The 22,006-nt window shown below is 30.6% G+C and overlaps 1 protein-coding gene and 1 pseudogene across 2 annotated transcripts; both read right to left on the bottom strand.

Annotated features, from left to right (window-relative positions):
• Positions 1 to 1,611: 1,611 nt before the first annotated feature.
• LOC146909292 (E3 ubiquitin-protein ligase SINA-like 10) lies at positions 1,612 to 4,485 on the bottom strand (annotated as a pseudogene). Its single transcript, XR_015019814.1, has 4 exons — positions 4,367 to 4,485; positions 4,141 to 4,233; positions 2,446 to 3,065; positions 1,612 to 2,132 (listed from the first exon to the last, which is right to left on the bottom strand). The product of XR_015019814.1 is annotated as an E3 ubiquitin-protein ligase SINA-like 10 (transcript).
• Positions 4,486 to 17,201: 12,716 nt separating this feature from the next.
• On the bottom strand, positions 17,202 to 21,775 carry LOC146909291 (aquaporin SIP1-2-like). The gene is made up of 3 exons (XM_085723780.1): positions 21,358 to 21,775; positions 20,387 to 20,659; positions 17,202 to 17,567 (listed from the first exon to the last, which is right to left on the bottom strand). Exons 1-3 carry the CDS (start codon positions 21,670 to 21,672, stop codon positions 17,418 to 17,420), a joined length of 738 nt encoding a protein of 245 aa, XP_085579906.1. The 5' UTR covers positions 21,673 to 21,775; the 3' UTR covers positions 17,202 to 17,417.
• Between the last annotated feature and the right edge of the window lie 231 nt (positions 21,776 to 22,006).

Raw genomic sequence — 22,006 nt, 5'->3', positions numbered from 1 at the left:
TTTTTTCTCTTTTTTTTTTTTTGATTAACAACAACCTCTTTGACCGACACTTTCTCTCTCTAGAATTTTTGCTCTAACATCTCACTAAGGAAACCTTCCACCGCCGTAACTCTCATCTTCCTCCCTTACCAATCCAAACATATTCTATCACCATGTAAGCTTTGTAGAAGGTGGTGAGATAAGACGAGATTTTGTCACCGTTGTGGCTGTCCTTGTTCAGTAAGACGAGATTTTGCTTTGTTCGTCGCTAGGCCGGTTGCTTCTAGTCTAGATCTGTTGCAGGCGTTCAGAAATCATTGTCTGGTGCAGGTTTTTGTGAAAGCTTCTGGATCTTGGTCACGGTCAGAATGCTTTTCTCGTGGGTATTTTCTTTGTTCTTTGTTCTATGTTCTGTTTTCTTTTTGTTCCAGGAAGATGAAGCTGAGACGGAAACAGGATGAGAGGATGAGGGTGTGGTGGTCGCGGAATAGAGGATTACAGAGTTTTTTGAATTGGGGAAGTTTTTGAATTGGGGAAGATTTGATTATTTGTCCAGATGTGTTTACACGTAATCAACATGTCACTCGGGACACTCTCGGGAAGGAAATTGTCGGGAGAAATAGCAAGGCTGTACTTTGGCCGATCACAATCACAAATAAAAGTATTTAATAATAAAGGAGAAGATACAAAGGACTAAAAGAATTGCTCAAAATATTAAATGGCAGATCAAAATGGCATAATTGTCATACTTGAGGAGGAGGAGGACAAAAATGCAAGTGAACCTAAATATAATAGTATGACACTCTTCTTTCAAAAAAAAAGTCCGGTGAGCATAGCTCAGTTGGTAGGACAATGCATTATTATATGCAGGGGTCGAGGTTCGAACCCCGGACACCCCACTTATTCACCTTATAAGGTGAATTCTAGCCATTAGGCTACCTGACAAAAAAAAAAAACTAGTCATTAGGCTACCTGACAAAAAAAAAAATAGTATGACACTCTTTAATACTAGCCATTAGGCTACCTGACAAAAAAAATAGTATGACACTCTTTAATTATTGTTTGTGTTAAGCATCAAGTTAACTTTCAGTCTTTACTCATGTTATTTACATTCATATGAGTTCCTATTTCCCATCATGTTCGGTTGGAAGCCATTCTCGATTGACTTGTTAAAGATTAAAATGTTCTTGTTGTTATAATCCAATATCGACAGAACTGACAGGCTTTATTTACTGCATAGCTAATTTTAGGTCTTGTGATGGTTGCATACTAAAATGCACCTATAGGCTACAATAGATCCGAAGAATGTGACATCTTCACAATAATTTGATATCAAAGTTTTATCCTGTCTTCAAAGTTTTATGCACTAATGAATAACACAATAAATATTTAACAATTTCAAAAATTTATATTGTGCTTAATGAAACATGTTCTATGATGAGCTGAAACATAATGCTTGAAATTTGACAACTTGACATAAGAAACAAAGCTATCATTCGTGCTTTTTTCTGTTTATCTTATGGTGGGGGAAAGATAGCTTTAAATAACCAGGCAGTGTTGAAAAGTAAACATGAGTGGATTCAAATTACTTGACTCTGACTCTACTGCAAGAGTCACTGCATGTTATGTATCTATCTATGTGAGAATTATTATACTTTTCAGCTAGTGTTGGAAAGTTCAATTGCTTAAAAACATCCCCAGTAAAAGAAATCATTATACAGCACAAGACGAGACAAAAAAGAACAAAAGTCAAATCCTTAATAAGAAAAGCAAAACTCAAAGACTCTATGTTATCAATAAAGTATGACTTTTCTACATATATGGCTGTTGTCTTCATGATAAGAGTCGTCGCTGACGGTGGTGAATGTAGGGTGGATGGTTGTCTGCTCTTTGAGGTAGTTCGGCGATGACGCGGTGGTCTTCGAGTCCCCAATTTGTTGGAGCAGGAGCATGAGGGTTGAATTCTCTGGGATGTTGTAATATGCAAGGGTCAGGTTGCCATCTAGTCGCTTATAGTCAAAGAGCAGACATTGATCTTGCACTGGGATATGTTCCTTGTCAAGAATCTTCTCCATCACATTGAATATCCTGTCTGAACTCTTAACCATCAGAGGGAACGTCTCTCCACCCAGGGTCTCTATGAATATTTGCATCTGCACCGTAATTGCCAACACATTAATCAATAATAAAAGCAACAAAAAGAAAACCAAACCCCTTGCAATTTTTATTACAACACAACAAGGCAAAAGAAATTCATGATCAAATAAATAAGGAAAATTTGAGACTGATATTTCAAAAACTGATCCCAAAATAGAAAAACTGACAACCTTTTTTTGGCATTTGAAAAACTGATGAATTTGAAATAAAATGCTAGAGTATAAATTCCAAACATAAAATAAAATAACAAGACTTCAATTGGCAGGAAAAAACAACCAAGCAAAGAAAAGAAAAGGAGATAGGAGGTACCATGGGGGGGTTTATGCAAATTTCTAGCTTGAGAGGTTCAGAAGAACCAAATGGAATCACAAGGAACTCAGATGAAAGAGTTGCTAAAGTAAACCGTTGGACGTTCTTTGCAAAAGACTGTAATTTTAGTTTGCATGTCTGAGACCTAGCCAGTATATCATAACTATACTTGGACTCAGAAGAGTCTCTGCATTTCCCAAAATCATAGTACTATTATTGAGAATAAATAGTTTGCCATCATTTTCCTCTTGAAGAACAATGCTTTCATCATTGGACTTCAAGGAGACAATGAAGGAGTGACCATAAGAAAATCTGATTTGAGAATCCTTGTGTTTGTCACTGAAATGGTTGGACAACACTTTTGATGTTGCAACAAAGTCACAACCTGAATGAGGGCAGTAACACGGCCTATGGATGCATTCTTCTTCATGCTTCCTATTTCCAGTGTAACTTACTTTATCCAAGCAACCATATTTTGCGTTTGGACATGGCATTTGGATAGATAGCAATAGATTCTCAATGGCTTTACAACGTTTGGAACTCGTGTACAATGAGCACTTGTGACACTTCATCCTAAGTTTGGGACAGCAGGTAGAGCAAACGACATGACCATTATCACACTGAATTGCAACAAAAAAGAAAATCATCAAATTAGACTTTGAACCATTTGCTCTAGAATAAAAAAAGGAGATTTCTTTATAAGGCTTATTAGCAAGTTATGCAATTAAAAGTATAACCAACATAAAGCTAATCATTCTCAATTTATTCTTCTCAAAATCTATTACAGATTGTGGCAGGGCCCCAAAAGGCTACAGCAGTATAGCTGGTAGTGGTATGGCCACTATATCATAGCTTACAGGAACAATACAAGAAGTTCATACCATACATATATAGAAGCTCAAAAATAGGATATACTAAATTAAAGAGATTCATAATTATTAATCAAAGTTCATTGTTACTAATATTCAAACCCAATGTAAAACAAATAAGTATTAGCCTCGAAGACTTAAAATAACTCATTGAAGCATTTAAAATAAACAAAAGTGATTCCTGAAATAGAATCACTATCTCTAACCACTTATTTATCATCATCATGCTCAATCTCTTAACTGCTAGACCTCATTTGTTATGCATCTATTTCCTTTTCTCCCCAAGTGTTTTGTGTCTTTATAAGGACAGCTTGGTTCCCTATTCTTTTCTGCTGCCTACAAAACCGCATAAGATGAGGGCGGCAAATAATCTCCTTTTTTTGGAGGAATTTGATTCCTCTAAAGTTAGAAAATCAAGGTCGTTCATTTAAAACTCTTGATTGTTATGATGCACCTCAAATATGTATCATTAATATTCTAATTATTGGTTGATAATACTTACTTTACCCTCTTCCAAAGTGAATTACTTGTTAAAAATCCCGGGTTGAGATAAAAGCATATCTCGCCTTAGATCGAACCCTAATTCTAAGATAGTATCAAAGCATATCTAAGATCTATTCTAGATGTCTAATATAGTGTGAGGGGTGTGTGTTGAGAACTTAAGAGTTGTAGCTTGTGATGCTACAAGTGTGCTACTCAAAACCACAACACCATGGAGTTTCACGTCGTGCGAAGTGTAGAGCGGACACTATTGAATACAAATCTTGACATATACTATGAGTATCAAAATTAATGATGACAACAAAATAGAAAATCAAAAGCATACCTGAAAGACGGGAATACTTAAGGGCTGAAAACAATTGCAGCAATAAAGCAATTTAGGGTTGGAAATCATCAAAGGCTCCATTACACCTTTTGCCTAATAGTGATAAAAAAAACGTTACAACTTTATATAATCAAAATCGTTTTTTGACTAAATAAATAATCAAGTTGTTCTACTAAAAAAAATAAAAAATCAAGTTGCTTAAAATGACATTTAACATAACACTCACAGAGAAGTTGGAGACTCCGACAGCTCGATTGATGTATTGATTTTTGGTCTTTCGTGGTCTTTGGTCCTTTGTGCTACGATTCCTCCTCCTTTTTTTTTTGGTGGATTACGATTCTCCTTTTAAAGGTGGCATTTAAGGTACACAAATGATAAAATTTGTGTAGGTATACCCAAATATAGCATTACCCATTGATCTCTAACTTAAAATTTCAAGGGCAACGATTTTAGAAGGTATATTGGGGGTGAGAAGTATGCAGTTATTTTCGGACCAAAAAGCTACGTGTATAGTGTATATTTATAGGCTATGGCTATGGCTATGGCTATGGCTACAGTGCTTGTAAACAATGAATCTTGGTTGTATATGCATATACAGTTCCATTTTTTAAGACATAAATATCAAAATGGGTTTTAACTTTTAACACATGCAATATAACACATAAATATCAAAATATGTTTTCTCAAAGGAATATTTATGTGTTTCATTTTTAATATATAAATATTCTTTGAGAAAACACATAAATATATAGGTTTGTCTAACATGTGTTATATTGAATGTGTTAAAACAACTAAGTATCAAATTTTTAAATAATTATATTTTTAAAATTTATACATATTTAATTTTTTTTTTAAACATACTATTTTAATTTTTTTTACACATGATATAAAAAGCTAAATTAAAAAACCTAAATATATTTAATCCATTTTTTTTATGTTAGTTGTGAAGCATTTTCGACTTGATAATTACATTTCTCATAGACATATGTATTACTAATTTTATTTTATTTTTTAGATACGAAATTTTAAATAAAAATTTTAAGAACTATAAAATGGAAAGAGTACTGTATATTATGCATACAACCAAGATTCATTGTTTACAAACTTTACAAGCACTGCAGGCCGTAGCCATAGCCATGGCCTATAACTATAAATATACATTGTACACATCACTTTTTGATCGGAAAATAACTGCATACTTCTCACCCTCAATATATCATCTAAAATTGTTGCCCTTGAAATTTTAAGTTAAAGATCAATGGCTAATGTTATATTTGGGTATAGGTACACAAATTCTATCATTTGTGTACCTTAAATGCCACCCCTTTTAAAAGGCAATGAGATGCATAAAAGGGAATTAGTTTTTACCAGGGTTAATTAAGTAAATGGTCCCTATAAATATTCAGAATTTTGTTTTTAGTCTCTATAAAATAAAATCACACTTTTTAGTCCATGTGACATTTTCCTTAAGCATTTTAGGGACCAAAAATGTTGACAGAAATCTTTAAGAGGGACTAAAAATGATGATGGAGAAATTTTATAAGGACTAAAAATGCTGACAGAAAATTTTATAGGGACTAAACAGTGTGATTTTATTTTGTAGGACTAAAAACAAAATTCTGGATATTTATAGGGACCATTTACTTAATTAACCCTTTTTACCACCTTTTTTCTCATAGACTGATAGACCGTCTCTGTAGAATGCTATTGGGTTAAATGGTGTTTTATAGTCCCGTGAACTTAGCTAAGCTGTTATGGACAATGCATAATTTATGCAAGGTCTGGGGTTCGAACCCCGGACACCACACAAAAAATAGTGTTTTTATAGATTCCAATATGTAATTTAAAATTTATTTTCAAAAATAAAGGTGTTTTGGTCCCCTTACATTTAAACGAATTCTAGTTTACCCTATGTCCTATAATCTATTTTGTACCTTCAAATTTCACGAACGTTTAGTTTAAAGGCAAAGAATCTTTAAATTAAAAGGTTAGAATAAAAAAAATTGATTAAAAGGAGTAAACTAGAATCTCCTAAAATAGCACGGGAAACAATATTTAACTTGATGTTATTTGATTTTTTTATAAGAAGCCAATGTTATTTGATTTTTTTAAGAAGCAAATGTTATTTGATTTGAAGCAGAATATGGGCACTCATGTGCTGCTGATCAATGTTTAATAATTGCTCTTTAGGCTCCGTATTGCTCTAAAGCCCCTTAATTTCTATTGGAATCTATTTTCTGACTATGTATTTTTTAGAGTAAATTACACTCCCCTCCCTTCAAAGATACTTGAATTACACTTCTCACCCCTCTTATGTTAAAATATACACTCTCCTCCCCTCTTATTCAAAACTTATTAGAAATTTTTTCACTCCGCTCCCCTAAGAGAAGCTTGAATTATATTTTCCTCCCCTCTTATGTTAAAATCTACACTTTACTCCCTCAATATTATTTTTTTATTTTTAATAATCTAGGAAAAAATAATAATCTAACACAATTCGAAAAAAATAGTATTGTTGGTCTATTTTAATATAATAAAAATTGAATACATATTTTTCGCTATTTTTTATTCACAATTTCATTATCATATAGTTTTAAACCCTATTATAAAATATGAAACAACTCAAAATAAAATTATCATATAGTTTTAAACCCTATTATAAAATATGAAACAACTCAAAATAAAATTAAAATATGTGAAAAATTACTAAAGACAATTTAAAAGTTAATTGTATACTATAAATTATAAAATCAGTAGCAAAATATTTAAATTTAATTATCATTGACATTTAAATTATAAAAAAATGAATTAATTTTTCTTAAATGGGGGTTTAAAATTAATATTATATCATAAAAATATTTATTTATGTTAAAATAGATTAAAGTGTGGTGCGTATTTAATTATTAAAGGAGGAGGTTGTAATTCAAGCATCTTATAAGGGATGGGAGTATAAATTTTATTTTTCAAGGGAGGAGAGTGTATATCTATATAATATAAATTTATCACCTATTTCAAGCCTCTTCTCTCCTTTTCTTGACAAGTGTCACTATTTTTAAAGGTTTTAAGGTTTCATTCAAAGAGCGACATGTGGCGCTCTAATCTTCTTGTATTCTAATATTTTATTTATGGAAATGTTATAATTCAATGTTTTTTTTTTTGGAAGACCAATTAAGTTGTGTTATTATATGTTATTTTTTTATGGAAATGTTACAATTCAATGTTTTTTTTTGGAAGACCAATGATATTGTATTATTATATTATTTGTATAATCGTGTAATGTAGTGTTTAGTTATCATATATTTTATAGTTGGTATTAAGGAATGAAATTTTAACGAGATTGTTTTATATAATATGATATTTCAATTATAACATGAAAATACGTGCAGAATAAATAAAAAATATCGTTGAAAATAAAAGGTTAACCCATGCTGATATTTATCCCTGTGCTAAAATAAACGTTAAACCTTCTCTAAAAAAAATTAGCCTTAAACCAAAAAAAATACAAATTTGAGATTAAATTTTAGAAATCAATCATTTAGAATTCAAAAAATACAAATTTTAATCAAATAATTTAATTTTTTTAATAAACAAATAATTTAAATTAAAATATTTGAATGCAGAGATTAAAATAAAACAAGTAATGGAATAATTATTTAAATGTTAAAGAGATAAATAATTGATGTATGTCAAATAATAAAAATATGATTTGATAAGAGTGTAACTTTTTAAAATAATTTTAATTAGATTTGGTAATAACCATTAATTTTTTATATAATTTGAATTAACATGTTCCTTTTTAAGATAATATACTTTTGTTTCTATTTTCAAATGTATATTGTATAATAATAATACCGTATAACAGTGTTTATTCAAAACAAAACAAAAATAATGTTATACATTTCTTAATTTTTATTTTTGTAATAATAATAATCATGATGTTGGACAAATTATTTTTTTTACAAATGATGTGAAACAATTGATTTGGTTGTAATTATGTCAAAGATATTTTATTCAAAGTGGCATTAAAACAATTAAACACAATATGATTTGATTTTCCTTAATAATAAGGAAAAACTTCCCCTCAAAAAAAAAGGGAAAGACCATATGTAAGAGATGCATATAGAAGTCGACCGAAAAAATAGCAAATCGATTAAAAAGGGCAGGAAAAAAAATAGTAAGACTTATGTTAGAGAATATATGTAACCGAAAATTAAAAACGATCGCGTGTAATTACTCTCATGCCAAATTAGATCCATTTAGTTTACCAAATTACCCTCTGAAAATTACTATAAATTAGACCTATGGCTTCACCAATTTTCACATCACAAATCACAACCTTGCCTCTTTTTCTGTTTGTTTAGTTTTTTCCTTTTTTTTTTTTTTCGTTGTTCATCTTTTTGTTTGTTTTATTATTTTTTTGATTCAATCGAGTATGATGCTCATTGAATTCGTTGCTGATATATGTCGTTCACATAAAGAAATTTGAAGTATCAATGATCGAATCATGTGGTTGATTTTCTTAGAATTTTTTTTTCCCTTAAATTTGTTGGATTTATTATTTATACCTTAACATAATGTTTACATCGGGAACAAATTTATTATATTTAGTACTTTTAGATTAATTCAATTGTAGCAAACTCCATTTTTATCATAATTGTTCTATTGCCCTATTATATATTATTATTCGTACCTTAAATGTTTTTTGATATAGACTGCAATAGTTGCTCAAAAAAAATATAGACTGTACTAATATAATATATGATATAATCCCATAAAATAGTGCAATTATTTAAGTGCATTAATGAAAGATGGCTGCAAATAAGTAATACTAAGTAGTAATATAAACCGGTAACAAAAAAAAGTACTCTGTCCCATTTTAAATGACATAATTTAAAAATATATATTGTTTACATAATATAATTTGATCATATTTTTGTACTAATATATAAAGACAAAATATAGTATATAAGATGTTGGATTTGTCTCGATTAATATTTTTAAAATATCAATTTTTCATAATTTTTTTAATAGATTATTAAAGATATTTACGGATGGAGTAATATAGACTGTTTCATTAAGCCAAAGCCTACAAAATATCTTTGTAATTTATTATCGCCGAATAAAACAAATAAAAGGCTTTAATGACATTTTTTATTTTGTTTTGACATATTAATGACGTTGTTATTACTACATTAAAATCAGTACACCTTCACTACCAAAAAGATCAGTACACCTTTCGTCTCATTTTTTTTTATGATATTAAAGCAAGGATGTTAAATTTTACTTGACAACATGAGCTATGTCGTTTTCACAATTAACTAATATTAGTCAAATTATTTTCTACATTCATGAAAAAAAAGTATACATTTGGTTTTTGAACACATTTACATTTTTTTACACATTTAAATAAAAAAATTAAATAGATATGTACATCATGAGTATTTTTTTTAATAAAGATGTACCTCATGAGTATTTGTTTCCCCTAAATAAATCATGAGTATTTTTTTTCTTTCTAATTTAATCGTACAAATTGTTGATAATTAATGTACCATTTAATTGTCAATTACTACATCCATGAAAATTTTTTTGTGATTACTTCATACATGTTGGCTATAAATATTGTGTTTGAAGCTCACACTTTTTACACCATTTTAAGTTACAACTCACAATTTTCATATCACTACTATACATTGTGCTTTTTGGTTTTAACATTCTCACTCAATTTCGAGATTCATACTAAAATTTTAAAAATTTTCTCGAGATCATTCTTTAATTTTATTCATTTTTACTTCTTTTTCTCATTTTTTTTCTTCTTAGATCTAATTCTTAAGACTGGATCAATTTCTAATATTTTTTCATAGGTACAACAATTAAACAAATTTCTGATCTCTGTTTTTCTTTGTCAATTATTCTTGATCTTTATTCACTTTCTATTTAGTTGTTGCAGAATTGGATCTCAAACGTTGAATGTGATGAAAGAATCAACATATGGTTTGAACTTTGAAGAAATTGGATTAAACACTTTGATTAGAATGGATGTATTTTATTAGTTTTTTAAGCAATGATTATTCTTTTGTACAACTATTCATCTAATTAGTTTTAGAGATATAATCTGTTTTTGTAAATGATAGATATTTCATATTCCAAATAGTAGTTTTTCTATAGATTAATGATTATGTTGTACTTTCAACTTTGATGTGCATCTACGAAAAAATGTTGTAAGAATTGTCATATGTTCATTATGAGTTTTGTCTTAATATTATAATATTGATAAGATCTTATTGTATATTATAGAAATTTGTTATTTGCTTCTTTGTAATTTGTTATTCAAAGAAATTAATGAGCACCAAAATACAATTATAGATCTTCTTTTTAAGAGACATGGAACATCGTGGTTCAAATCTTTCGCCTATGACTTTGTGTGGGACATGAATAGAGACAAACTTTCTAAATCTTTAGAAATGGTTTTAATGAATCAATAAAATTGGGTTGCAGTTTTGATTTTTAATTTTTGAACTTTTTAGTAGTTTACATTAATGGTGATTTATTCATTTTTTTTGTTGAATTTTAGATTTTTTAATGATTTTCGATTTTAGTTTTTTACTAATATTTGACTTTAAAATTGAAAAATGTTCCATCTATAATAAAAATTATCAAGATTGGTTTTTTTTTTCCCATACCATTTTGTTTCATCCGATGGTAATAATCTTCAAAGAAATGAGAAAAATAATATCATTAAAATAAAACAATATAAAATACTATCCTTCAACAAAAAAAGTTATTGAACCGTTTTTTTTTTGTCAAAAAGAAGTTATTGAACCGTTTATATTGAACTGTTTTATGTTAATTTTTTTTATAAGTCAAGAGCAAAATGAGTTTTATGTTGAATTAAAATGAACTATCCATTTATGTCGAACTGTTTTATTCATAATGATATTGATAATCCATGTAGGATATATGGTACACGTTAAATGTCCATTTTTTCTCATGGCAGTGCTATCCATTTAGCAATTAAAATATACCCATATAACTTTGCATTTTAAGTTAAATCATAATGAGCACAATTCCTTTAAAAATAATTAAAGCACAATTATTGCATTATTGTTAACCACAACTTTTAAAGCTAATATTTTTTCCAAGGAAATGATTAATAAATATTTACTATTCAATAGACATTATTATTGATCAAAACTTTTAATGCGGTTGAAGTGTTACATATATTTTCAGACACTGTTTTAATTTTAATAAATAAAATAGAAGATGGTATATTTTTTTTAAAAAAAAAAACGAGATTAAATTTATCATCGACAAAAAACATAGACATTTGTTGTTTGTTATAAGAACCAAATAAACCTCACCCTTTTATATCATAAACGGATTATCCTACGATTCAAAATATTCACCCTTCAAAGTATTTTTTATAATATAAATCCTAAATTAATCGATATATGTACCATTCTAGGTATATATTTTACATTAATATTTTTTTATTAGTTTAATTTTTTTTCCAAGTACCAAAATTTATAAGGAACCATTGTTTTAATGGACATTTAATGAGGAAATATTCACCATTCAATAGGCATTACCATTGCCTTGGACCTTTAATGAGGAAATATTCACCATTCAATAGGCATTACCATTTTATCTGTTGAACAAGTATAAATAAAAATACTTTGATTTTTCTAAAATTCAAATCATTTTTAATCTAAGGTACATGGTTAAAATGATTTTGATATTTATTTTTAAATTTGTTAAGATTTTAAATATTATAGTTATATAATTTTTTTTTCATATTAAAAGAAACCTATGAAGGAAGACAAATATCTAAGAGAATCATAAGCAATTTAAATGATATTATCAAATTGTAATATTTTCAATAAATATTAATTTTAATGAATACTTTCCTTAACGAGTAATGATGTTTTTCAAATAAGGACATTCTCATTATTGTCAAATTTTAATAATTATAATTATAATAATAAATAAAAAATTCAATTTTTTATAACTATAATTATACATTAATAGATTAAAATATTAAGTATTATTAAAATAAAAAGGGAAAACCAGTCCATTTTCATTTTATCACAAGTTGATATAATTTGTTAATTTCTCTTTAATGTCCAAGATCTATCTTTTTACCACCAGACCAAACATTTACAAATGTATTACATTAATATATTAATTGTTGATTTTTAAAAAAAAAATTATGATATTTTATATCATTCTTATGAGTGTGTGTGTGTGTGTGTGTGTCCATGGGCAGATGCACCATATGGTTTGGTGTGACTATAATCACACCAAATTTTTTCTAAAAATACTTACATGTGAAAGATATCTACAAGATAACTGTAGAATTGCAAGTTTAGAAAATTGGTCAAACCATTTGTGATTATATATACTTGGTGTTTTATACATGTTGTTGCATCCACGCCTATAGGTGTTCACAGGATGGATCGGTTTTCATTGTAATCTATTACCTGATACAATGAAGTTTCGTTAGGTTGGATCAATAAATAATTACACAAACTTTTTAAAAAAAATCTTAAAAAGTTACAAAATATCACAAAAGTATGGATAATATTTAGAGACTTGCATGTTACATATTAATATATTTCTACATTCGGTACGGGTTCGAAGTGTATATCTATATCTTTAAAGACTTGCTAATCATAATAGAAACATGGGCTACCATAGACCTTATAGGAAAAACCATTTTCAAAAGGTGAATTTGACAATAGTAAATATTTTTTTTTTTAAATGTCAATGTAATATATTCTTGGGGTAAATATTATCATGTTGGAGGGATTCAAACAATTGTCCTTTTTCTTATGACAAATGTTAGTAATTAGTTGTTAAATTAATATTTACTCTGTCGTTTGAGTTTGACCCAGTACCTTCAACTCCTTATTCCTTAACTCAAATCATTTGAACTACTCAACACCCGAAACTTTCCTTAACTCAAATCATTTGAACTACTCAACCCCCGAAACAATTTATTAGTTAGGATAAAAGTATTAGTTTAAAATATATATATATATATATATATATATATATATATATATATATTTGTAAACTACATATATAAACTTTATATTTGTAAAAGTAAATATCTTAATACAACTATATAATATTTTTTACAAATACTACCAATATTACAAGTTATAGTTTTTGTCAAAAAGCTTTATAATTTATATTAAAGATATTTTAAATTTATATTGATTTATATATCAAATAACTTAAATACTCGCTAACTTTGTGTAAATTAGTTTTGGATTTAAAATAGTATTTTATAAAACATTAATAAATACGTTAATTCCTTGAGTAAAAAAAAATAAGTACGTTAATTTCCCGTGCTTAGCATGGGTATCACACTAGCTTATCATTGAGAAACATCGATCAGGCCAATGGAATGTGTAATGGTACGAGGCTGACAGTTACACATCTAGGGAAGAGCACGATAGCTGCTACAGTAATAACAGGAAAAAGGGCAGGTACCAGGGTATTCATTCCCAGGAATGGATGAATCTTATTCCGAGTGATCCAGGACTACCCTTCAAATTCAGGCGCAGACAATTTCCATTGACACTTTGTTTTGTAATGACAATAAATAAAAGTCATGGTCAATCTTTATCTCAAGTGGGAGTTTATCTTCCTAACCCGTGTTCATAGATGGACAACTCTATGTCGCTGTAACTCGAGTTAATTCTAGAAAAGGTTTGAAGCTGCTCATCTTGGATGAAAATAATAATGTTTGCAAGGAGACCACAAATGTTGTGTATCGTGAAGTTTTTTCAAAAAGTATGATCATTGATTATGTTTTAGAATTGTTGTTGCTATAATTTAGAAAACTAAAGTTGCGTATTGTTTGGAAGTCATTTTTTTTAATTTCTTTGTAAGGCGTACTGGTCATTACAAGACATGCAATTTCTATATAAGCAGATCCTCCTACCATTGACTTTTAATTGATGCACTTTTTAGGTATAACAATACGCGGAACTTTTTTTTTCTACATCGTTGTTACCCTAAAATACAATATTTACTAGACATGGCAACAAACCCAGCCCCCGCCAGACCCAGCCGCCCCCGCCCCGAATTTAACGGGGAAAATCCGATTTAACCGGGTGCGGGTGTGGGGGAAATTTGGAGTTTTAGTACGGGGGCGGGGCCGGGTGCGGGGGATGCTTACACCCCGCCCCGCACCCGCTTTTTAAAATTTTGTTTATTAAATTTTATAATCTTATTTCCATAAGCACCAACCTATTTTAATATATTATTATTATTTAGAAACATATTTATAATAATTATTTTGCTCTTTTGAAATAAGTTTATTAGATAGAAAATTATTGATATAATTATTGTGTTTTTGTTGTTATGAAAAAATGAAAAAATATGCATTTTTTAAATATTTTATAAAAAATAAAGTTTTCGCGGGTGGGGGTTGGGGCGGGGCCGGGCCGGGAGACCCGTCCCCATTGGGGGCGGGGTTGGGTGTTCAATTTTTCCCCCGATATGGTTTGGGGACGGGGACGGGGATACACAAACCTGCCTCCGATCCGCCCCGTTGCCATGTTTAATACTTACATTAGACCATTGGTTTTGTAAAAAATAAAAACAAATAACAATCGGCGTTTCTGTAGCCCAAACTATATTTATACACACCCGTAAAAAAATAACGGGTTCATTCACAGACTAGGTGTATACATCTGACACTGACTACGATATAAAAAATACAAATTTTTTAGTTTTTATGATTAATAAAATACATTATGTCAACAAATAATAATATACAGTACGTTGGTGTATTTTTGCAAAAATATTACATATGCTAAGTTTAACAGTTAGTACATCTTATACTACAAATAATTAGTATAAGTATAAATCCAAATACTTTAATCGTTATGTGCAATGTTTAGATATTTCAAAATATATACAAAATTAACAAAATTAAGATGATATTTTTTTCCATATCAAATTTGAATTATAACCACACTTATAACTTTAAGATAACATAATATAAAATCTATACATTTGATCAAAAAAGTTTTTTATTTCCCGTGCTTGGCACGGGTCACTATACTAGTTTTAACATAAAAGGGAAGGGGAGTGTAATTCAAGCATCTTTGAGGGGAGGGGAGTGTAATTTACTCTATTTTTTACTTGTTTTTTCTGAAAATAACATGTTCAAAGTTACTAGTTAACTTAAAGGACTTCTGGTATAATTTTTAAAAAAAAAAAAAAAATTCTGGTATAATTTAGCCTAAAATATATGCCCAAGTTCCAAGTTAATGGCTTCATAATTTGTTTTTATTTTTTGGAAACTCATATTATTTTTTTTGGAAACTCGTACTACAGTAGTGTAGTATATCAAAATCTCGGAAGTAGAGTAGGTAAGTTTTTTTTTTTCACGACAAAACTTAGATTAAATGGTGTTGTTTACGCTGTTTCTCTCATAAAGAGACACTTTTTTTATTTTGTCTCTTTGTGAGAGGGACAACAAAAACAGCATCTAGAACACTACATCTAAGTTTTGTCATTTTTTTTGTTGGGATGGCTAAAGGGTTGTAAAGTCAGACTATAATACATAGAGATTTACTTTTTCCACCCTGCTTCCTTCTCGCGCGCCTTGCAAACTTTCCAAAAATGCCCCTGGTCTGGATTATATAATTCGGACCAGATTGTTAGTTATATACGAAAAACGAATTCCGGAACCGATGTTTGTTGCTTTTTTGTGTCTTTCTTTGATGTCAAGGGTCTCTGTTAACCGTTATATGAACCCCACACACGCTGCAATGCAATTGCAGGGTTCATATGAACGGTCAACAATGACCATGACACCACCGACACCCCTAAAAAACTAAAAACATTTGAAGAATATAGAAGAAAAGAGGTGAAGTGAAGAATGAAGGTATTTGTTGAAGATGGAAGCCTATTTATAGCTTAAAACAAGTCCTAGGTCATTATTACAGTCAATGAAAACGTGTTAGTGGTTGTAACCGTCCAAACCTACATTAATGACTCTCTTTCAAAAGAATCCAATGCTGAAGCTTTCCGGATTATACAATCTGGAACTTCCTTAACCCTACAAGAAGAGCCAACTTTTCCCTCGTTCACCAGTATCGTATTAATCCGGAAAATATATTCCGGAATACAAAGGTGCATTCCAGATTGTATTTTCCGGACTGCATCAGTGTCATGGTCAGTGGTCTGCACCACATGTTTTTGTCGGTGGTCAAGTCAAAAAACGTGTTTTACCACGTTTTTTGACTACATTTATGACCTCCCAACCGTTTTTGACCCCCCCTCCCTATAAATAGCCTTCCAAACCCCACCATTTCTCACACCATCCTCTCCCACCCTCTCCTCCTCTTCCTCCTTCTACAACCATGGTTTTCCATCGTTGGCCTTTCATAGATAAGGGCCTCGTTGAAAACTTTCAGGGTTTGTATGAACGGTCAATGAGGATGGAACCGCGCAACAAAGAAGCGCGGTTCATCAGGGGGTCATGCGGGTCAGTGTGGTTCTTAGCTTGGCCTGTCTGGGCGTAAGTTTGAGAACCCCCTACCTCCCTCAGGGGCATTGGTTTCTTCTTCCCGCCCTCCTCTTCCCTCCTCCTCTGGTTGCCCTCCAATAGGGAAACTACTGCTATGTCCTATCACATAGCAGTGGTTAGGCTCTTAGGAGATTAGAAATAGATTTAGGATCTTATGTAATAAGCTTAAAAAGCTTGAAAATTATTGTAATGTATTGTTCATATATTAATAAAATGAGTTGTTTTTATGTTTGTGTCTTTTTATTTATGTTTTTTTTTACTTTATTTGCATTTTATTTTACGAATTTTAAAGCTTGAAATTGTAAAAGTTTTGGAAGAAAACAATTCCGGATTTTAAAATCCGATACATCTGCAAAATTCTAACAATCGATCCCGGAAAACGAAATCCAGACCAGGGGTAAAAATGGAAAAAAAAAGGGCGCGCTAGGAAAAGCATAGGGTGGGAAAAGTAAATCTCTAATACATATTCATGCATAAAGAATTGGGTTTTACCAAAAAGGAACCAACAATGTGAATCAAATCAACATCCAAACCTACTTAAAATCTTTATTGAATTTTTCTAATTAAAAACTGAATATATGGGTTATGCACTTATGCATTATCCAATAACTTAACACTAATTTCAAATTTAACACTGCTTAATGAAACATGTTTCATCATGAGCTGAAAAATGATGGTTGATATTTGACAACTTGACATAAGAAACAAAGCTATCATTCATGACTCTTCATGCTTTTTTCTGTTTAACTTCTGGTGGGGGGAAGATAGCTTTAAATAGCCAAGCAGCCAATATTGCTCCAGTGAAGGGGCAAATCCAGTATACATAGAATTGGTCCCATGTGTTGTGCCAGTTGTTTAAGTATGCCCAACCAAAGGCCTGCATAGCCAACAACCATAATGTTATTTGTTAGCATTATAATCAAAAGGATACAAAAAGAAAGTGTACATAAGAAGATGAATACAAAATATGAATCACTAGTTTAGTCACTGAAATTAACCAAACTTCAATATGATTTCTTAAATTGAAAATTCTGGACCACATTAGTCCCTTCAGGTCAATTTCAAGAAGTATATAGACCAGGTCCAAAAATACTAATGTTAACTAGAACTTTCAATTTCAAGAATCACATTGCCCGACCTCAACAATTTTGAGGACTAAAATCGTGATTCAATCTAGGTATAAATTATTGGAACTTCAAAGAATTTGGAATACAATGAAGAGCATCACATTGCTGATGTTAAGATTATTGCTTGGAGTCAAACCATGACAATATGGAAGATGGGGAGACAATTTTGACGCCTATTGTTTTGGGGGGAGGGGGGATTATGTTGGCACTACTATATAGAGTGAATCAAGGTTATTTAGTAGGATAGGGTGTACAAAACAGAGTTTCAAAGAGTGTGTTGCTAATAAATTCCAAATTAGACTGGATGGGATCTGGTAGGTTTAGGAATCCTTCAATTATGTTGACTCAAAAACTAGAAAGACAATTGCAATTTCCAAGCAGTCCTTGAAAAAACCATAACCAGCCTAATTCGGATGAAAATCTGCATAACTTATTACTGTTTTATTTAAGAATGATCAACATCAAATATATGATGACTAAACTAAACCAAACACTTAACTGATATCGACCAATATAATAGAATAGAGATGTACAATATTCAGAAAAACGGGATGAAGGGGTAAATTGTGCTACCAAAAACCAATCAGAGAACATGAATCTGACAATTAGCCATGTTCTGTCATAAAATTGAGATATATGAACTACTTTCATTGAAAAAATAAAGTATAAACAACACCATATTGTCCAGGGGAAAAAAAACTGGTCATGCTTTTATCAGCATTGTGATCAAGAAGCAACCTACTATATGGTATGCAATCATAGACATAACCAATAGATGGCTATTGGTAAAACTAAAGCATCAAATGGAGATTGACGATTTCAACCATACTCAAATTGAATGATATTAGCTTTTACTTATGCAAAATGTTGATGTTGAACAACCAATTAGAACCTAATCAAAATGGGATGCAATAAGTCAAAACAGAGGATCTATTCACGATAGCCATAATGAAGATGGCAACAAGGGTTGATACCACTATCCATCCCAGCAAGGAAAAAGCAGAGGGTTAATGCTTGATAGTGATATCAACAACGGCAAATCCCGTTAGAGCACATTTTGTGAAACATATGACAGATTCCAAGCCTATAGTCTCAACCTCATTTTAAGGGAACAAATCTCTCCGCACATGCTTTCTCATTCACAATACTCGAACTAGATACATTGATTAAGGGGAACCAAGCTCCGCCTATTTTCGTAACATTTATGTTTTTCATTTTTATAGCAAATAGCAATGTTGACAAAAACATATTTACAATATAACATTATGGCAGGCGTATCAAGTGCGAGGAGTGATTACTGTGAAAGGATCAAGTATTAACCATAGGATTAAAACGAACAGCTGTGATCTAATTTTTGCTTTAAAAACTGCACACACGTTCTTTAATACATATTCACTGATTACCTGTCCACAAATTTTTCAGCCTTCTCCTTTTTTTAAATCATGATTGACACACAATTCAGCGGTTCAATACTGAAATTGACTTCTCCAAACTTACAGAAGATCAGAGGAACCCCTTTTAATTTTTCTACCATATCTTCTCTCTATTTCCGCATGAATGCTTCTTCTTCTTTTTTTAAAGTTTGTTAACATATAGTCGTAATTATTCAAGATTCTGGGTTCCATCTTCTTCAATACTTTAATAATACATATAATTAATAAATGATTCAACTATAGAAGTTAATTGTGTAATCTTGATAGAATCTCATTATAATTAAAAATATGCTCCCTCCCATAACGCAGTGAACAATAAGTTATAAACTACGATTCTTAAAATGAAATTTGAATGGCACCAATTTTTTTGCTCAGAAAATCGAATGTCATAATTGGACGACGTCTTTTCTTCAGGTGTTAAACATTTACTGTGTTGCGAAGGTAACGACAGAAAACAGCCTAAGGAACTAATAGGAGTTTGATGATTGTAGAAGAACAAAGGGGAAAAAATGGCGGGTTGTAAAAGGGGGTAGGTTCTGAATGAAGTAAACTTAGAGAAAACAAATACAAAGAGCACCAGATGGCAGATGTCGAATAAGAAGATTAATGGGCTTGAATGAAAAGTGAAGAACGCACTTGCAGGTTTTAAACGAAATAAAAAATAAAAAGATAGATCAGAGCTTTCCTTTTGATCCGATGGTTAAAATTTGACCCTCTCACCTCACAATAATTACTCCTCTCACTTTACGCCTGCAAACATTTATAGTATCAATTTAACAGTATTTGCATCTTTTTATTAGTAATTACACATCCAAAAGTATTTTTTAGTGATACGTTAAACAATATTACTCCTATCATACTCACTTCCTTTCAATCCCATTTTTTATCAAAAAAAAATACAAAAACAAACCTTAGTTGATATCAAGGTCACATACACATCGACCAAACACTTATTCAAGTAACAAAAAGGTGATTAAACATAATCACCTCCCTTTAAAATCATTTCATATCGAAATCGAAGTTATAAAAATCAAAATCATTTGAAAGTCAAGTTCTCAGATAACCAAACATTCATTCCAGTAGCACACATCAAAACAATTATATAAAGAATGAAAAAAAAAAAAGTATAAACTCACATTGGCTGGGTTCATGGATGGACCAGTGTAAGCAGAGCCAACCATGACCAAAGTGACAGTTGACATAGCCAGCAACCAAATCTTCATTAAATCGTTACGAGGTCCCTTGAGGAATATGCAGAGAACAGCAAAAGTAATCACAAATGTCAAAACCAATTCGGCAGCAGCCCCGGTATGCAAATCCACTTTCAAAGAAGGACCCCTGATCATGTGTTTGTATTTCGGATGAATCAACTCCGCAATTGCCATTGCACCACCCGCAGCACCGAGCGCCTACACAACAAATATGCATGTTTTTGGGTAAGCATCTGATATACCTTATTTATTTTTAAAAAACAATGATTGGGATCCAATTGAGTTTGAACAAGTGTTATCAGCTGCGGATAGCAGATAATTGAGGCTTGTTCAAATTCCACTATGCTACAAAGTTATGGCGCGCAGTAGCCACTATTTGACAATACTTTGTACGAAATAGCATATCATGGAACAAAAGTAACTTGTTCAAATTCCACTATGCAATAATGCTATAACGCCGTTATTGTTGCTCTGACAATACTGGTTTGAACATAGAGATGCTGAATTCAAGTTAAATTTAGCTTGAATTTTGAAATTAGCTAGAGTAAATAATCAATTTAGTCTCATCAATTCAAAATTCTAAAATGATCAAAAATCGAAAAAAAAATAGCTGACACATCATTATCATTGCAACTATCTCAGAACTAAATTAGCTGATTCATTAGGACTTGTAAAAGAGAATTTTCAATTTTAGAGATCAATTTCAAATTTCAGTTAACCTAATTCACCAATGCCTTTTGTAACAAAAAAAAAGGCCAATTCCTTAAAAAAAAAAACACATTTTTATATAATTCAAAACACATGGAATAAAAAAATGAAGAAAACCCTAAAAAAATTGAATTTTTAACATCACAAAAAAATGAAAATGTTGAAAAGAAGATAGGGGTGTATAGTACCTGAGCAGGGAAACGAAGAGCCATAGAGAAAAGGGTATCAGAACCAAGGCCAACAGAATAAAACGCAGCAGTACCAGTAGGGTTAAAGCTAGCACCACCCATTGCATTACCAATGATGGTAAACAAGAAAACAAGAAGAAAAACAAGGGTAGTTGTTACAATCAAAGAAGGGTAAGGGAAACCATTGTATGAAACGTTTTGAAGATCAAGGGCTTTGGTTATAGCACTTGAAACTATACCTAACATGGAAGAACAAAACACCCACATGAATGTTAATACTAAGTCTCCTATTGCTGCTTTTACAGCACCCACCATCTTCAATTCAAAGGTTGTTGTTGTTTTTCGTTTTGTTTTTGTGAATGAATGAGATGAGTGTTGAGGAAGAATGGGTTTTAAATTGGTGTTGAATGTTGTTGACGAGGAAGAAGGTGAAATGCGAATGATTCACCTAATTATATGGGTTGGATCATATCATGTTATGCGTCAGCAATATCAACTTTTTTTTTTTTTTTTTAAGGCAAATCGTAGTGCTTAGTTTGTTAAAGGGTTAATTATGTTTTTGGTCCCTACAAAATTGCGACCTTGTAAGTTTAGTCTTTACTTAATTTTAATAGTACTTTTAATCCCTACAAAAAAAAACTTACATATA

This window comes from Medicago sativa, chromosome 7 (assembly GCF_051527215.1).
Source record: "Medicago sativa cultivar Bolivia chromosome 7, Bolivia_mono, whole genome shotgun sequence".
Lineage (NCBI taxonomy): Eukaryota > Viridiplantae > Streptophyta > Magnoliopsida > Fabales > Fabaceae > Medicago > Medicago sativa.
This window is presented reverse-complemented; position numbering and strand designations above follow the sequence as displayed.

Excerpts from the sequence above, each read along its gene's own strand:
- LOC146909291 (XM_085723780.1), bottom strand. The coding sequence starts at position 21,672 with ATGGTGGGTGCTGTAAAAGCAGCAATAGGAGACTTAGTATTAACATTC. Across the intron at positions 20,660-21,357 it reads CTCTTCGTTTCCCTGCTCAG|GCGCTCGGTGCTGCGGGTGG; the intron begins GTACTATACACC and ends TTTGTTGTGTAG. Across the intron at positions 17,568-20,386 it reads CATCCATGAACCCAGCCAAT|GCCTTTGGTTGGGCATACTT; the intron begins GTGAGTTTATAC and ends TTGGCTATGCAG.